This window comes from Salmo salar, chromosome ssa23, assembly GCF_905237065.1.
Source record: "Salmo salar chromosome ssa23, Ssal_v3.1, whole genome shotgun sequence".
Classification (NCBI taxonomy): domain Eukaryota; kingdom Metazoa; phylum Chordata; class Actinopteri; order Salmoniformes; family Salmonidae; genus Salmo; species Salmo salar.
The window spans coordinates 31,030,237-31,045,210 of NC_059464.1; the positions used below are offsets into that span (position 1 = coordinate 31,030,237).

General features: G+C 44.9%; 1 protein-coding gene across 1 annotated transcript in view; it reads left to right on the plus strand.

The window, feature by feature from the left end:
* The first annotated feature begins 1,006 nt into the window (after window positions 1–1,006).
* LOC106584395 (signal-transducing adaptor protein 2) overlaps window positions 1,007–14,974 on the plus strand; it is a 29,903-nt gene continuing 15,935 nt past the window's right edge. The window contains exons 1-4 of the mRNA XM_014169661.2: window positions 1,007–1,419; window positions 11,783–11,854; window positions 12,001–12,120; window positions 12,212–12,268. Coding sequence (XP_014025136.1) covers window positions 1,327–1,419; window positions 11,783–11,854; window positions 12,001–12,120; window positions 12,212–12,268 — 342 coding nt within the window. The 5' untranslated portion in view covers window positions 1,007–1,326. The remainder of the gene's footprint in view (window positions 1,420–11,782; window positions 11,855–12,000; window positions 12,121–12,211; window positions 12,269–14,974) is intronic.

Sequence of the window (14,974 nt, forward strand, 5' to 3'; positions counted from 1 at the left end):
AAAAGGAGGGCCGAACACGCCCCGATTAACATCAACAGGGCTGTAGTGGAGCGGGTCGAGAGTTTCAAGTTTCTTGGTGTCCACATCACCAACAAACTATCATGGTCCAAACACACCAAGACAGTCATGAAGAGGGCACGACAACACCTTTTCCCCCTCAGGAGACTGAAAATATTTGGCATAGGTCCCCATATCCTCAAAAATCTCTACAGCTGCATCATTGAGAGCATCCTGACTGGTTGCATCCCTGCCTGGTATGGCAACTGCTTGGCATCCTACCATAAGGTGCTACAGAGGGTAGTGCGTACGGCCCAGTACATCACTGTGGCCAAGCTTCCTGCCATGCAGGACCTATATACTAGGTGGTGTCAGAGGAAGGCCCAAAAAATGGTCAAATATTACAGCCACCCAAGTCATAGACTGTTCTCTCTGCTACTGCACGCCAAGTGGTACTGGAGCGCCAAGTCTAGATTCAAAGGCTCCTTAACAGCTTCTACCCCCCCAAGCCATAAGACTGCTGAACAATTAAACAAATGGCCACCAGGACTATTTACATTGACCCCCCCCTCACCTAAATGTACAAATTACCTTGACTAACCTGCACATTGACTCGATACAGGTACCCCCTGTATATAGCCTCCTTATTGTTATTTTATTGTGTTACTTATTTAAAAATGTTGACTTTAGTGTATTTAGTAAATATTTTCTTAAGTCTATTTCTTGAACTGCATTGTGATTAAGGGCTTGTAAGTAAGCATTTCGCGGTTGTATTCGGCGCATGTGACAAATAACATTTGATTTGAATTCCAACCCTTTCACTGGGTGTAGAAAGTGGGAATACCCTGCATTGATGGCTTTTTTTGTTACTGTAGTTCCCGCACTCACAGAAACGTTTTGTTAAAATGTCAGAGCGCCTCCTTACCTGAAAAATGGGTATGGCCCAATGTGTGAAATAGACCAATGAGTGTTTAGCATGTTGTGGGCGTTTGGCGACAGACACTTGCCTTGAGTCGAGTGTTACCTGCAGTCGCCTGCCTACTACAGATCAACGGAGAGTGCAATTACTAGCAAAAAATAGTTTCCAGTCGAGAGGAATCTCAGATGATAATTGAGCAGAAAACAAAAGCTTTTCCAAATTTCACATTGGACTACTAACCAAACCTTATGGTGCTACTCTGACAGGGACTCTCGCACTGAAAATATATATTTACAATTTCTCACTTTTTTTGAAGCCATTACTCCACCCAGGTGTTGTCAAATCACTTAACCAGGAGAGCAGGGAACTATTGTCCCCGTGCGTAAACTCTGCGTCCGAGCGCGACACTGATGGCGACCTCCAAGCGAGCCAGACGACGGAGCAACCATCTTACACACTGCTACTACGAAGGATACCTGGAGAAGAGATTATTCAACGACACGGTATAAGGATTTTGTGATAGATACATTTCGTCCATGTTTGGCCTATTTGTTGTCAGTAGCGATGCGTGGGTAAAATCACTGGGGTAATTGCGGTGTTTGCTCTATACCCTTTTAGTTCATACTACGTGATATATAGGCAGGGCCGGATTTGGTACACTGTGACTAGCCTGAAGATGAAGCCGTAGGCTACTCACGGGGATGGTCGATGTGCTCGTCGTGATAATAGACTCTCTCAAGATGAGCTACTTTAAAAAACAATGTTGCTGTTAGCTTCAAATTGGGGGTTGATGAGGATTTTTTGTTGTTGTTGGTTCTACAGGCAGATTAGTCTTCTCTTTTCAGCAGTAAGGCATGTGCTTTTCAAACTGTACGTTTTTCACAGAATTGTATTTTGAAATCTCCAAACGACAAACTGACAGCTGCAACCAGCAATAGAAATATATTCCACATATGGCAGGACTGGCATACATTGCTAGTGTACGGATCATGGCGCGCATACTACCCACACAGCGGTGTCAAAATAAAGGAAACGCTTGAGTAAACAAGAATATAAAGTATATGTTATGGTGTGGGGTGCATTTTCCTGGCTGTTCTGGCAGCTTGTGGTGGCCTAACACCCTTTTAAGACACTTTATGTTGGTGTTTCCTTCATTTTGGTAGATACCTGTATGTGCTTCATAAAACTTAATCCACATTGTTTTATAAACTATTGATCCTCTGTGGCTAAATTATGCTCTCTGGTGTATTTTGAAAATTGAGAGCATGGTTGTATATATTTTTTTTTAAATAATAAAATAACATATTTATAAAGCCTTTTTACATCAGCCAATGTCACAAATTGCTATACAGAAACCCAGCCTAAAACCCCAAACAGCAAGCAATGCAGATGTAGAAGCACGATGGCTAGGAAAAACTCCCTAGAAAGGCAGGAACCTAGGAAGAAACCTAGAGAGGAATCAGACTCTCAGAATCAGGGGTGGCCAGTCCTCTTCTGGCTGTGCAGGTTGAGATTATAACAGAACATGGCAAAGATGTTCAAACATTCATAGATGACCAGCAGGGTCTAATAATAATAATAATAATAATCACAGTGGTTGTAGAGGGTGCAACAGGTCAGCACCTCAGGAGTAAATGTCAGTTGGCTTTTCATAGAAGAGCATTCAGTTAGAGACAGCAGGTGCGGTAGATACAGTTGAAAACATCAGATCCAGGACAAGGTAGCACGTCCGGTGGTCAGGGTTCCATAGCCGCAGCAGAACAGTTGAAACTGGAGCAGCAGCATGACCAGGTGGACTGGGGACAGCAAGGAGTCATCAGGGAAGGTAATCCTGAGCAATGGTCCCAGGACTCAGGTCTTCCGGGAGGGGAGGGAGAGAATTAGAGGGAGCATTCTTAAATTCACACAGGGCAACAAATAAGACAGGAGAAATACTCCAGACATAACAGACTGACCCTAGCCCCCCGACACAAACTATTGCAGCATAAATACTAGAGGCTGAGACAGGAGGGGTCGAGAGACACTGTGGCCCCGTCCGACGATACCCTCGGACAGGGCCAACCAGGCAGGATATAACCCCACCTACTTTGCCATAGCACAACTCCCATACCAACTAGAGGGATATCTTCAAACCACCAATTTACTACCCTGAGACAAGGCTGAGTATAGCCCACGAAGATCTCCCCCACGGCACAAACCCGAAAGGGACGCCAAACCCGGACAGGAAGATCACGTCAGTGACTCAAGTGACGCACCCCTCCTAGGGACGGGATGGAAGAGCACAAGTAAGCTAGTGACTCAACCCCTGTAATAGGGTGAGAGGCAGAGAATCTCGGTGGAGAGAGTGGAAACGGCCAGGCAGAGACAACAAGGGCGGTTCGTTAATCCAGTGCCTTTGAGTTCACCTTCACACCCCTGGGCCAGACTACAGTCGTGGCCAAAAGTTTTGAGAATGACACAAATATTAATTTTCACAAAGTTTGCTGATTCAGTGTCTTTAGATATTTTTGTCAGATGTTACTATGGAATACTGAAGAATAATTACAAGCATTTCATAAGTGTCAAAGGCTTTTATTGACAATTGCATGAAGTTGATGCAAAGAGTCAATATTTGCAGTGTTGACCCTTCTTTTTCAAGACCTCTGCAATCCGCCCTGGCATGCTGTCAATTAACATCCACATCCTGACTGATGGCAGCCCATTCTTGCATAATCAAAGCTTGGAGTTTGTCAGATTTTGTGGGTTTTTGTTCGTCCACCCGCCTCTTGAGGATTGACCACAAGTTCTCAATGGGATTAAGGTCTGAGGAGTTTCCTGGCCATGGACCCAAAATATTGATGTTTTGTTTCCCGAGCCACTTAGTTATCACTTTTGCCTTATGGCAAGGTGCTCCATCATGCTGGAAAATGCATTGTTCATCACCAAACTGTTCCTGGATGGTTGGGAGAAGTTGCTCTCGGAGGATGTGTTGGTGTTGTGTGTGTTCTTTATTCATGGTTGTGTTATTAAGCAAAATTGTGAGTGAGCCCACTTTCCAAGATGGCGTAGCAGTCAGACGTCTTTGTCCTGTCGTGTCCCTTGAAAATATATTTTTATATCTTTTTAAAATATTTTCCTAATCCTCAACTTCTAAATACTCTCCTGCAACCTGCCTCACCCAATGTGGCGTGGATCAGTTTTATTTTCTAAAGTATTTCTATTTACTTCGGATCTGGAATCCCTCAACTGAAGCTAGCCAGCTAAGTTAACTACCTACCAACTACCTACCAGCTATCAGTCAGCAAACCACTGCTAGCGTTCATCAGCTAACCTTTAGCTCGGAAAGCTCTCGCCAGTTCGTACAACGTGACTCAAACCAGAGCATATTGGAGCTATTGTTTTTCTCTCCATATCCCCGGATTCCTACCGCATACTCAAATCCGTAAACACGGGCACCCTCTCATAGATATCATCCTAACGAACTCGCCTTCCAAATACACCTCTGCTGTTTTCAATCAAGATCTCAGCGATCACTGTCTCATTGCCTGCATCCGTAATGGGTCTGCGACCAAACGACCACCCGTCATTACATTTCATCACTGTCAAACGCTCCCTAAAACACTTCTGCGAACAGGCCTTTCTAATCGACCTGGCTGGTGTATCCTGGAATGACATTGACCTCATCCTGTCAGTAGAGGATGCCTGGTTATTCTTTAAAAGTGCCTTCCTCACCATCTTAAATAAGCATGCCCCATTCAAAAAATGTAGAACAAGGAATAGATATAGTCCTTGGTTCACTCCAGACCTGTCTGCCCTTGACCATCCTGTGGTGTTCTGCATTAGCATCGAATAGCTCCCGTGATAGGCAACTTTTCAGGGAAGTTAGGAACAAATATACACAGGCAGTTAGGAAAGCTAAGGCTAGCTTTTTCAAACAGAAATTTGCATCCTGTAGTACAAACTCAAATGTTCTGGGACACTGTAAAGTCCATGGAGAATAAGAGCACCTCCTCCCAGCTGCCCACTGCTCTGAGGCTAGGAAACACTGTTACCACCGATAAATCCACTATAATTGAGAATTTCAATAAGCATTTCTCTACGGCTGGCCATGCTTTCCACCTGGCTACCCCTACCCCGGTCAACTGCCCGGCACCCTCCGCAGCAACCCGCCAAAGGTCCCACCATTTCTCCTTCACCCAAATCCAGATAGCTGATGTTCTGAGCTGCAAAATCTGGACCCCTACAAATCAGCCGGGCTAGACAATCTGGACCCTCTCTTTCTAAAATGATCTGCTGAAATTGTTGCAACCCCTATTACTAGCTGGTTCAACCTCTCTTTCGTATCGCCTGAGATTCCCAAAGATTTGAAAGCTGCCGCGGTCATCCCCATCTTCAAAGGGGGTGACATTCTAGACTCAAACTGCTACAGACCTATATCTATCCTACCCTGTCTTTCTAAGGTCTTCGAAAGCCAAGTTAACAAACAGATTACCGACCATTTCGAATCCCACCGTACCTTCTCCGCTATGCAATCTGGTTTCAGAGCTGGTCATGGGTGCACCTCAGCCATGCTCAAGGTCCTAAATGACATCATAACCGCCATCGATAAGAGACATTACTGTGCAGCCGTATTCATCGACCTGGCCAAGGATTTTGACTCTGTCAATCACAACATTCTTATTGGCAGACTCGACAGCCTTGGTTTCTCAAATGATTGCCTCACTTGGTTTACCAACTACTTCTCTGACAGAGTTCAGTGTGTCAAATCGGAGGGCCTGTTGTCCGGACCTCTGGCCATCTCTATGGGGGTGCCACAGGGTTCAGTTCTCGGGCCGACTCTCTTCTCTGTATACATCAATGATGTCGCTCTTGCTGCTGGTGAGTCTCTGATCCACCTCTATGCAGACGACACCATTCTGTATACTTCTGGCCCCTCTTTGGACACTGTTAACTAACCTCCAGACGAGCTTCAATGCCATACAATTCTCCTTCCGTGGCCTCCAACTGCTCTTAAATGCAAGTAAAACTAAATGCATGCTATTCAATCGATCACTACCTGCCCGCCCGTCCAGCATCACTACTCTGGACTGCTCTGACTTAGAATATGTGGACAACTACAAATACCTAGGTGTCTGGTTAGACTGTAAACTCTCTTTCCAGACTCGCATTAAGCATCTTCAATCCAAAATTAAATCTAGAATCGGCTTCCTATATCGCAACAAAGCATCCTTCACTCATGCTGCCAAATATACCCTCGTAAAACTGACCATCCTACCGATCCTCGACTTCAGCGATATCATCTATAAGATAGCCTCCAACACTCTACTCAACAAATTGGATGCAGTCTATCACAGTGCCTTCCGTTTTGTCACCAAAGCCCCATACACTACCCACCACTGCGACCTGTACGCTCTCGTTGGTTGGCCTTCGCTTCATACTCGTCGCCAAACCCACTGGCTACAGGTCATCTACAAGTCTCTGCTAGGTAAAGCCCCGCCTTATCTCAGCTCACTGGTCACCATAGCAGCACCTACTCGTAGCACGCGCTCCAGCAGGTATATCTCACTGGTCACCCCCAAAGCCAATTCGTCCTTTGGTCGCCTTTCCTTCCAGTTCTCTGCTGCCAATGACTGGAATGAACTGCAAAAATCACTGAAGCTGGAGACTCATATCTCCCTCACTAGCTGTAAGCACCAGCTGTCAGAGCAGTTCACAGATCACTGCACCTGTACATAGCCCATCTGTAAATAGCCCTACTACCTGATCCAGTCACAAACTGATCCTTCCCCCTACTACCTGATCCAGTCACAAACTGATCCTTCCCCCTACTACCTGATCCAGTCACAAACTGATAGGCTAGTTGAGAACAGCTTCTCATTTGCAACTGCGACCTGGCCAAGGTAAAGCATAGCAATTCGACACATACAACAATAGAGTTACACATGGAATAAACAAAACATACAGTCAATAATACAGGAGAAAAAAGAAAACAAAAAAAGTCTATATACAGTGAGTGCAAATGAGGTAAGATAAGAGAGATAAGGCAGTAAATAGGCCATGGTGGCGAAGTAATTACAATATAGCAATTAAACACTGGAATAGTAGATGTGCAGAAGATGAATGTGCAAGTAGAGATACTGAGGTGCAAAGGAGCAAGAAAAATAAATAAATACAGCATGGGGAAGAGGTAGATAGATGGGCTGTTTACAGATGGGCTATGTACAGGTGCAGTGATCTGTGAACTGGTGAAATAAAACATACAAAATCAACTCCCTTGGCTGAGAAGCAACCTAACACATGAATGGTCTCGGGATGCTTTACTGTTGGCATGACACAGGACTGATGGTTGCGCTCACCTTGTCTTCTCTGGACAAGCTTTTTTTTCGGATGACCCAAACAATCGGAAAGGGGATTCATCAGAGAAAATGACTTTACCCCAGTCCTCAGCAGTCCAATCCCTGTACCTTTTGCAGAATATCAGTCTGTCCCTGATGTTTTTCCTGGAGAGAAGTGGCTTCTTTGCTGCCCTTCTTGACACCAGGCCATCCTCAAAGTCTTCGCCTCACTGTGCGTGCAGATGCACTCACACCTGCCTGCTGCCATTCCTGAGCAAGCTCTGTACTGGTGGTGCCCCGATCGCACAGCTGAATCAACTTTAGGAGACGGTCCTGGCGCTTCCTGGACTTTCTTGCGCGCCCTAAAGCCTTCTTCACAACAATTTTAACCGCTCTCCTTGAAGTTCTTGATGGTCTGATAAATGGTTGATTTAGGTGCAATCTTACTGGCAGCAATATCCTTGCCAGTGAAGCCCTTTTTGTGCAAAGCAATGATGACTGCACATGTTTCCTTGCAAGTAACCATGGTTGACAGAGGAAGAACAATGATTCCAAGCACCACCCTCCTTTTGAAACTTCCAGTCTGTTATTCGAACTCAATCAGCATGACAGAGTGATCTCCAGCCTTGTCCTCGTCAACACTCACACCTGTGTTAACGAGAGAATCACTGACATGATGTCAGCTGGTCCTTTTGTGGCAGGGCTGAAATGCAGTGGAAATGCTTTTTGGGGATTCAGTTCATTTGCATGGCAAAGAGGGACTTTGCAATTAATTGAAATTCATCTGATCACTCTTCATAACATTCTGGAGTATATGCAAATTGACACCGTACAAACTGAGGCAGCAGACTTTGTGAAAATTAATATTTGTGTCATTCTCAACTTTTGGCCACGATTGTACACTCAATCATAGGACCTACTGAAGAGATGAGTCTTCAATAAAGACTTAAAGGTCGAGACCTAGTCTGCGGGCCCAGCCCCTGACTCACACATTTGAACAGTCACATTTATTTATTATGCAGTTTATAATTTATTTAGTATAGATAAGTTAGCCACGTTGGCCCTCTACCTCCTCTCCTCCCCAGCTGATGATTAGCAGAGCGGCATCACGCTGTCTACACTCTTTGAGAGCAGCTCCTGAGTCTTCATGTGGTTTGCGGTTGCAGTGAAATATATATATATATATATTTACATATATACATACAGCTTCACTATGCCGTTTGGCCATCGCTCATCCATATATTTATATGTACATATTCTTATTCATTCCTTTACATTCCTTTACACTTGTGTGTATTAGGTAGTTGTGAAATTGTTAGATATTACTGCACGGTCAGAACTAGAAGCACAAGCATTTCGCTACACTCGTATTAACATCTGCTAACCATGTGAATGTGACCAATAAAATTTGATTTGATTTACACTACCGTTCAAAAGCTTGGGGTCACTTAGAAATGTCCTTATTTTTTAAAGAAAAGCACATTTTTTTTGTCCATTTTAAAATAACATCAAATTGATCAGAAATACAGTGTAGACATTTGTTAATGTTGTAAATGACTATTGTAGCTGGAAACAGGTTATTTTTTTATTTTTTTTATGGAATATCTACATAGGCGTACAGAGGCCCATTATCCGCAACCATCACTCCTGTGTTCCAATGGCACGTTGTGTTAGCTAATCTAAGTTTATAATTTTAACAGGCTAATTGATAGTTAGAAAACCCTTTTGCAATTATGTTAGCACAGCTGAAAACTGTTGTCCTGATTTAAAGAAGCAATAAAACTGTCCTTCTTTAGACTAGGTGAGTATCTGGAGCATCAGCATTTGTGGGTTCGATTACAGGTTCAAAATGGCCAGAAACAAAGACTTTCTTCTGAAACTCGTCAGTCTATTCTTGTTCTGAGAAATGAAGGCTATGCTATGCTAGAAATTGCCAAGAAACTGAAGATCTCGTACAATGCTGTGTAGTACTCCCTTCACAGAACAGCGCAAACTGGCTCTAACCAGAATAGAAAGAGTGGGAGGCCCCGGTGCACAACTGAGCAAGAGGACAAGTACATTAGAGTGTCTAGTTTGAGAAACAGACACCTCACAAGTCCTCAACTGGCAGCTTCATGAAATAGTACCCGCAAAACACCAGTCTCAACGTCAACAGTGAAGAGGCGACTCCGGGATGCTGGCCTTCTAGGCAGAGTTCCAAAGAAAAAGCCATATCTCTGTCCAATGTCTGTGTTCTTTTTCCCACCTTAATCTTTTCTTTTTATTGGCCAGTCTGAGATATGGCTTTTTCTTTGGAACTCTGCCTAGAAGGCCTGCATCCCGGAGTCGCCTCTTCTGTTGATGTTGACACTGGACAGACAATTTTTACACGCTTCAGCACTCGGCGGTCCCGTTCTATGAGCTTGTGTGGCCTACCACTTCGCGGCTGAGCCGTTGTTGCCCCTAGACATTTCTACTTCATAATAACAGCACTTACAGTTGACCGGGGCAGCTCTAGCAGGGCAGAGATTTGACGAACTGACTTGTTGGAAAGGTGGCATCCTATGATGGTTTACAGGTGAAAATAATAGCCTTCCCTGTAGCTCAGTTGGTAGAGCATGGTGTGTGCAACGCCAGGGTTGTGGGTTCGATTCCCACGGGGGGCCAGCACAAAAAAAAAAAAAAGAAATGTATGCATTCACTACTGTAAGTCGCTCTGGATAAGAGCGTCTGCTAAATGACTAAAATGTAAAATGTGCCATGTTGAAAGTCACTGAGCTCTTTAGTAAGGCCATTCTACTGACAATATTTGTCTATGGAGATTGCATAGCTGTGTGCTTGATTTTATACACCTGTCAGCAACGGGTATGGCTGAAATAGCCAATTTCACTAATTTGAAGGAGTGTCCACATACTTTTGTATATATTTTTTTATTTAAAAAAAAACCCTGAATCAAATCTAATTTTATTTGTCACATGCGCCGAATATAACAGGTGTAGACCTTCCTGTGAAATGCTTACGTACAAGCCCTTAACCAACAATGCAGTTTTAAGAAAATAGATTAAGAAAATATTTACTAAATAAAATAAAGAATATATATTAAAAAAGTAACCCAATAACAATAACGAGGCTATAGACAGGGGGTACCGGTACCGAGTCAATGTGCGGGGGTACAGGTTAGTCATTTATACACTGCTGCTCTACTAATCATCAGAGGAGAGGAGGTAGGGGGCCCACATGGGGAACTGGGGGGCCTGTCTTGATTGGGTAACTTATTAATACAACATTTAAATCATGTGCATAATAAATAAATGTGACTGGTCAGTTGTGTGAGTCGGGCTGGGGCCCAAGAGGCAAAAAACATACAAATACCAACCACAGGAGCCCGCTCTCAATGTTCAAAATACACCAGAGAGCATCATTTAGCCACAGAGGATAAATAGTTTATAAGAAATAACTGTGGATTAAGTTTTATCACAAGCACATACAGGTATCTGCCAAAATAATAATGTCTTGGGCCACCACAAGCTGCCAGAACAGCTTCAATGCGCCTTGGCATAGATTCTACAAGTGGACCTAAACCATGCCAGGAAAATGCATCCCACACCATAACATATACTTTGGATTTAGTTTTTTCAACAGAAAAAGTTACAAAATCACTGGAGGACATCTTTAAGATAAGACCAGGCTGTTGTGACAGATTAGATAGATATTGACCAACCTTATTTCTTCTCTTCTTTGCAGTATTGTGTTATTTTAGTTTAGGGTTGGGCTTCAGAGATCAGTTGACAGTGTTGAGGCTCTGCTCTGGGTCATTGATAATGGCATCGCGTTATAGTATACGGTTGTTTTATCAACAGAAGAAGCTGGAAGACAAATATGTTATTTACCACCATTTCATTTACACATCACCAAATCTTTCCCAGTTTGCACTTTTTAGTTGCAGGATAAAACTGTCACAAAGGTAGGCTCGATGGGAACTAGACATGAGTCAGTCAGTTCAACAGGATTTGCATGAATTACACTGGGTGATCAATTCTCGATAATAATCGAATGTGCCACTTTGTGCTGAAAGCCACATGGCTACCTCCATTACATTTACATTTGAGTCATATAGCGTACGCTCTTATCCAGAGCGACTTCCAATTAGTGCATTCATCTTAAGATGGTTAGGTGAGACGACCACACATCACAGTCGTAGGAAGTACATTTCCCCTCAAAGTAGTTATCAGCAAAGTCTGTGCTAGTAGGAAAAAACAAGTGCATGTTTATTTTTTATTTATTTTTGTGGCAAGAGACTAGACTGATGGCTCAAATTACGCACATTTTCCTTACTGAGAAACATACTGTGAGTTCCGCAACTGATTGACACTAGCAAACCAGTTCAGTCAGCTCCAATGATTACTGTCAGCACTCTTTATAATGTCAGTAGTCCAGCTGTTACACAACGGTATGACATGAACTATGGATAATGAGTTAAAGGTTATCTGAATCAGAAATTCTTGTCAATTGTCATTGTCTTGGGTATCTTTCACCATTTCTTTGCCAACAAGTCTTTAATCTGTCTGTCCAGGCATCTCGGAGACTATGGACATGCTTGTGTGGGAACACTCTTTTCTTCTTCAACAACACTAAAGACAACGATGTGAGTTACCTGAATGTTATGGGCAAGAGAAGGGGGCTATGATGGGACAGTGGTACATTAAATAGAGAAAAGAGCAGTGGTCAAAGTATTGCAGTTGGGGACAATCCAATATTTCACCTACTCGTGTGTGTGTGTGTTTTTAATAGTATGTTGAGAAACTGGATCTCAGTGACGTCATGTCCTTGACAGATGACTGCAGTGGAGACAGAAAACTGGAGGCAGCAGGACTCCTCCTGCACATGAAGGACAGAGAGATCCAAATCACTGTAAGGACATAGGGGACTGTTTTCATCGTCTTTATGCAACATTATTGTGTTTAATAGTTTTCATGGTTTCACTCCCTCCCTCTCTCTACAGGCCCCAAGTCTAGAGGCTCGAGAACTATGGAAAGGTTTCATCTATTGTGTAGTTGAGGTTAGTGAATCAGGATACAGTTCATTCACAACCTTACCGCATATGATCGTTTTTCCTGCTAATACCTGGTCAGTAGACTGAGAATAATACCTTTATCTCTGCTCTGATTGCCCTGATGAACAACAAACAATGATATCAAAAGCGAACTATGCTATCACAAAGGGGCTTTTCCTTTTCCTGGCAGTGATTATGATATTACCTTTATAAGCGTGACCTCTCTCTCTCCTTCGACCTCTCTCTCCTTCCTTCCTTCCTTCCTTCCTCCTCTCGCTCTCCTTCCTTCCTTCCTCCTCTCGCTCTCCTTCCTTCCTCCTCTCGCTCTCTCTCCTTCCCCATCTCTCTCTCCTTCCCCATCTCTCTCCCCATCCTCATCTCTTTCTCTCTCTCCTTTCTCTCTCTCCTTTCTCTCTCTCCTTTCTCTCTCTCCTTTCTCTCTCCTTTCTCTCACTCCTTCCTCCTCTCTCCTTCCTTCCTCCTCTCTCTCTCCTTCCTTCCTTCCTCCTTTCTCTCACTCCTTCCTCCTCTCTCCTTCCTTCCTCCTCTCTCTCTCTCTCTCTCTCCTTTCTCTCTCTCTCTCTCTCCTTTCTCTCTCTCTCTCTCTCTCTCTCTCTCTCTCTCTCCTTTCTCTCTCTCTCTCTCTCTCTCCTTTCTCTCTCCTTTCTCTCTCTCTCTCCTTTTCTCTCTCTCTCTCTCTCTCTCTCTCTCTCTCCTTTCTCTCTCTCTCTCTCTCTCTCCTTTCTCTCTCTCTCCTTTCTCTCTCTCTCTCTCTCCTTTCTCTCTCTCCTTTCTCTCTCTCCTTTCTCTCTCTCCTTTCTCTCTCTCTCCTTTCTCTCTCTCTCTCTCCTTTCTCTCTTTCTCTCTCCTTTCTCTCTCTCTCTCTCTCCTTTCTCTCTCTCTCTCTCTCCTTTCTCTCTTCTCTCTCCTTTCTCTCTCTCTCTCTCTTCCTCTCTTTCTCTCCTTTCTCTCTCTCTCTCTCTCTCTCTCTCTCTCCTTCCTCCTCTCTCTCTCTCTCTCTCTCTCTCTCTCTCCTTCCTCCTCTCTCTCTCTCTCTCTCCTTCCTCCTCTCCCTCTCTTTCTCCTTCCTCCTCTCTCTCTCTCTCTCTCTCTTCCTCCTCCTCTCTCTCTCCTTCCTTCCCTTCCTCCTCTCTCTCTCCTTCCTTCCTCCCTCCCTTCTCTCTCTCTCTCTCTCTCTCTCTCTCCTTCCTCTCTCTCTCTCCTTCCTCTCTCTCTCTCCTTCCTCTCTCTCTCTCTCTCTCCTTCCTCTCTCTCTCTCTCTCCTTCCTCTCTCTCTCTCTCTCCTTCCTCTCTCTCTCTCTCTCCTTCCTCTCTCTCCTTCCTCCTCTCTCTCTCTCTCTCTCCTTCCTCTCTCTCTCCTTCCTCTCTCTCTCTCCTTCCTCTCTCTCTCCTTCCTCTCTCTCTCTCTCTCTCTCTCCTTCCTCCCTCTCTCTCTCCTTCCTCCTCTCTCTCTCCTTCCTTCTCCTCTCTCTCTCTCCTTCCTCTCCTCTCTCTCTCTCCTTCCTCCTCTCTCTCTCTCTCTCCTTCCTCCTCTCTCTCTCTCCTTCCCTCTCTCTCTCTCTCTCTCCTTCCTCTCTCTCTCTCTCTCTCTCTCCTTCCTCTCTCTCTCTCTCTCTCTCTCTCTCTCTCTCTCCTTCCTCCTCTCTCTCTCTCTCTCTCTCTCCTTCCTCTCTCTCTCTCTCTCTCTCTCCTTCCTCCCTCTCTCTCTCTCTCTCTCTCTCTCCTTCCTCCTCTCTCTCTCTCTCTCTCTCTCTCCTTCCTCCTCTCTCTCTCTCTCTCCTTCCTCTCTCTCTCTCTCTCTCTCCTTCCTCTCTCTCTCTCTCTCTCTCCTTCCTCTCTCTCTCTCTCTCTCTCCTTCCTCTCTCTCTCTCTCTCTCTCTCCTCTCTCTCTCTCTCTCTCTCTCTCTCTCTCTCTCTCTCTCTCCTTCCTCTCTCTCTCTCTCTCTCTCTCTCTTCCCCCCTCCTCTCTCTCTCTCTCTCTCTCCTTCCTCTCTCTCTCTCTCTCTCTCTCTCTTCCCCCTCCTCTCTCTCTCTCTCCCTCCTCTCTCTCTCTCTCCTTCCTCCTCTCTCTCTCTCCTTCCTTCTCTCTCTCTCTCCTTCCTCATCTCTCTCTCTCCTTCCTCCTCTCTCTCTCCTTCCTTCCTTCCTCCTCTCTCTCTCCTTCCCTCCTCTCTCTCTCTCCTTCCTCCTCTCTCCTTCCTTCCTTCCTTCCTTCCTTCCTTCCTTCCTTCCTTCTCTCTCCTTCCTTCCTTCCTTCTCTCTCTCTCCTTCCTTCCTCCTCTCTCTCTCTCCTTCCTTCCTTCCTCCTCTCTCTCTCTCCCCTTCCTCCTCCTCTCTCTCTCTCCTTCCTCCCTCTCTCTCTCCTTCCTCCTCTCTCTCTCCTTCCTCCTCTCTCTCTCCTTCCTCCTCTCTCGCTCTCTCTCTCCTTCCTCCTCTCTCTCTCTCTCTCCTTCCTCCTCTCTCTCTCTCTCCTTCCTCCTCTCTCTCCTTCCTCCTCTCTCTCTCTCTCTCTCCTTCCTCCTCTCTCTCTCCTTCCTCCTCTCTCTCTCTCTCCCTCCTTCCTCTCTCTCTCTCCTTCCTCCCTCTCTCCTTTCTCTCTCTCTCTCCTTCCTCCCCCTCTCTCTCTCCTTCCTCCTCTCGCTCTCTCCTTCCTTCCTTCCTCCTCTCGCTCTCCTTCCTTCCTTCCTCCTC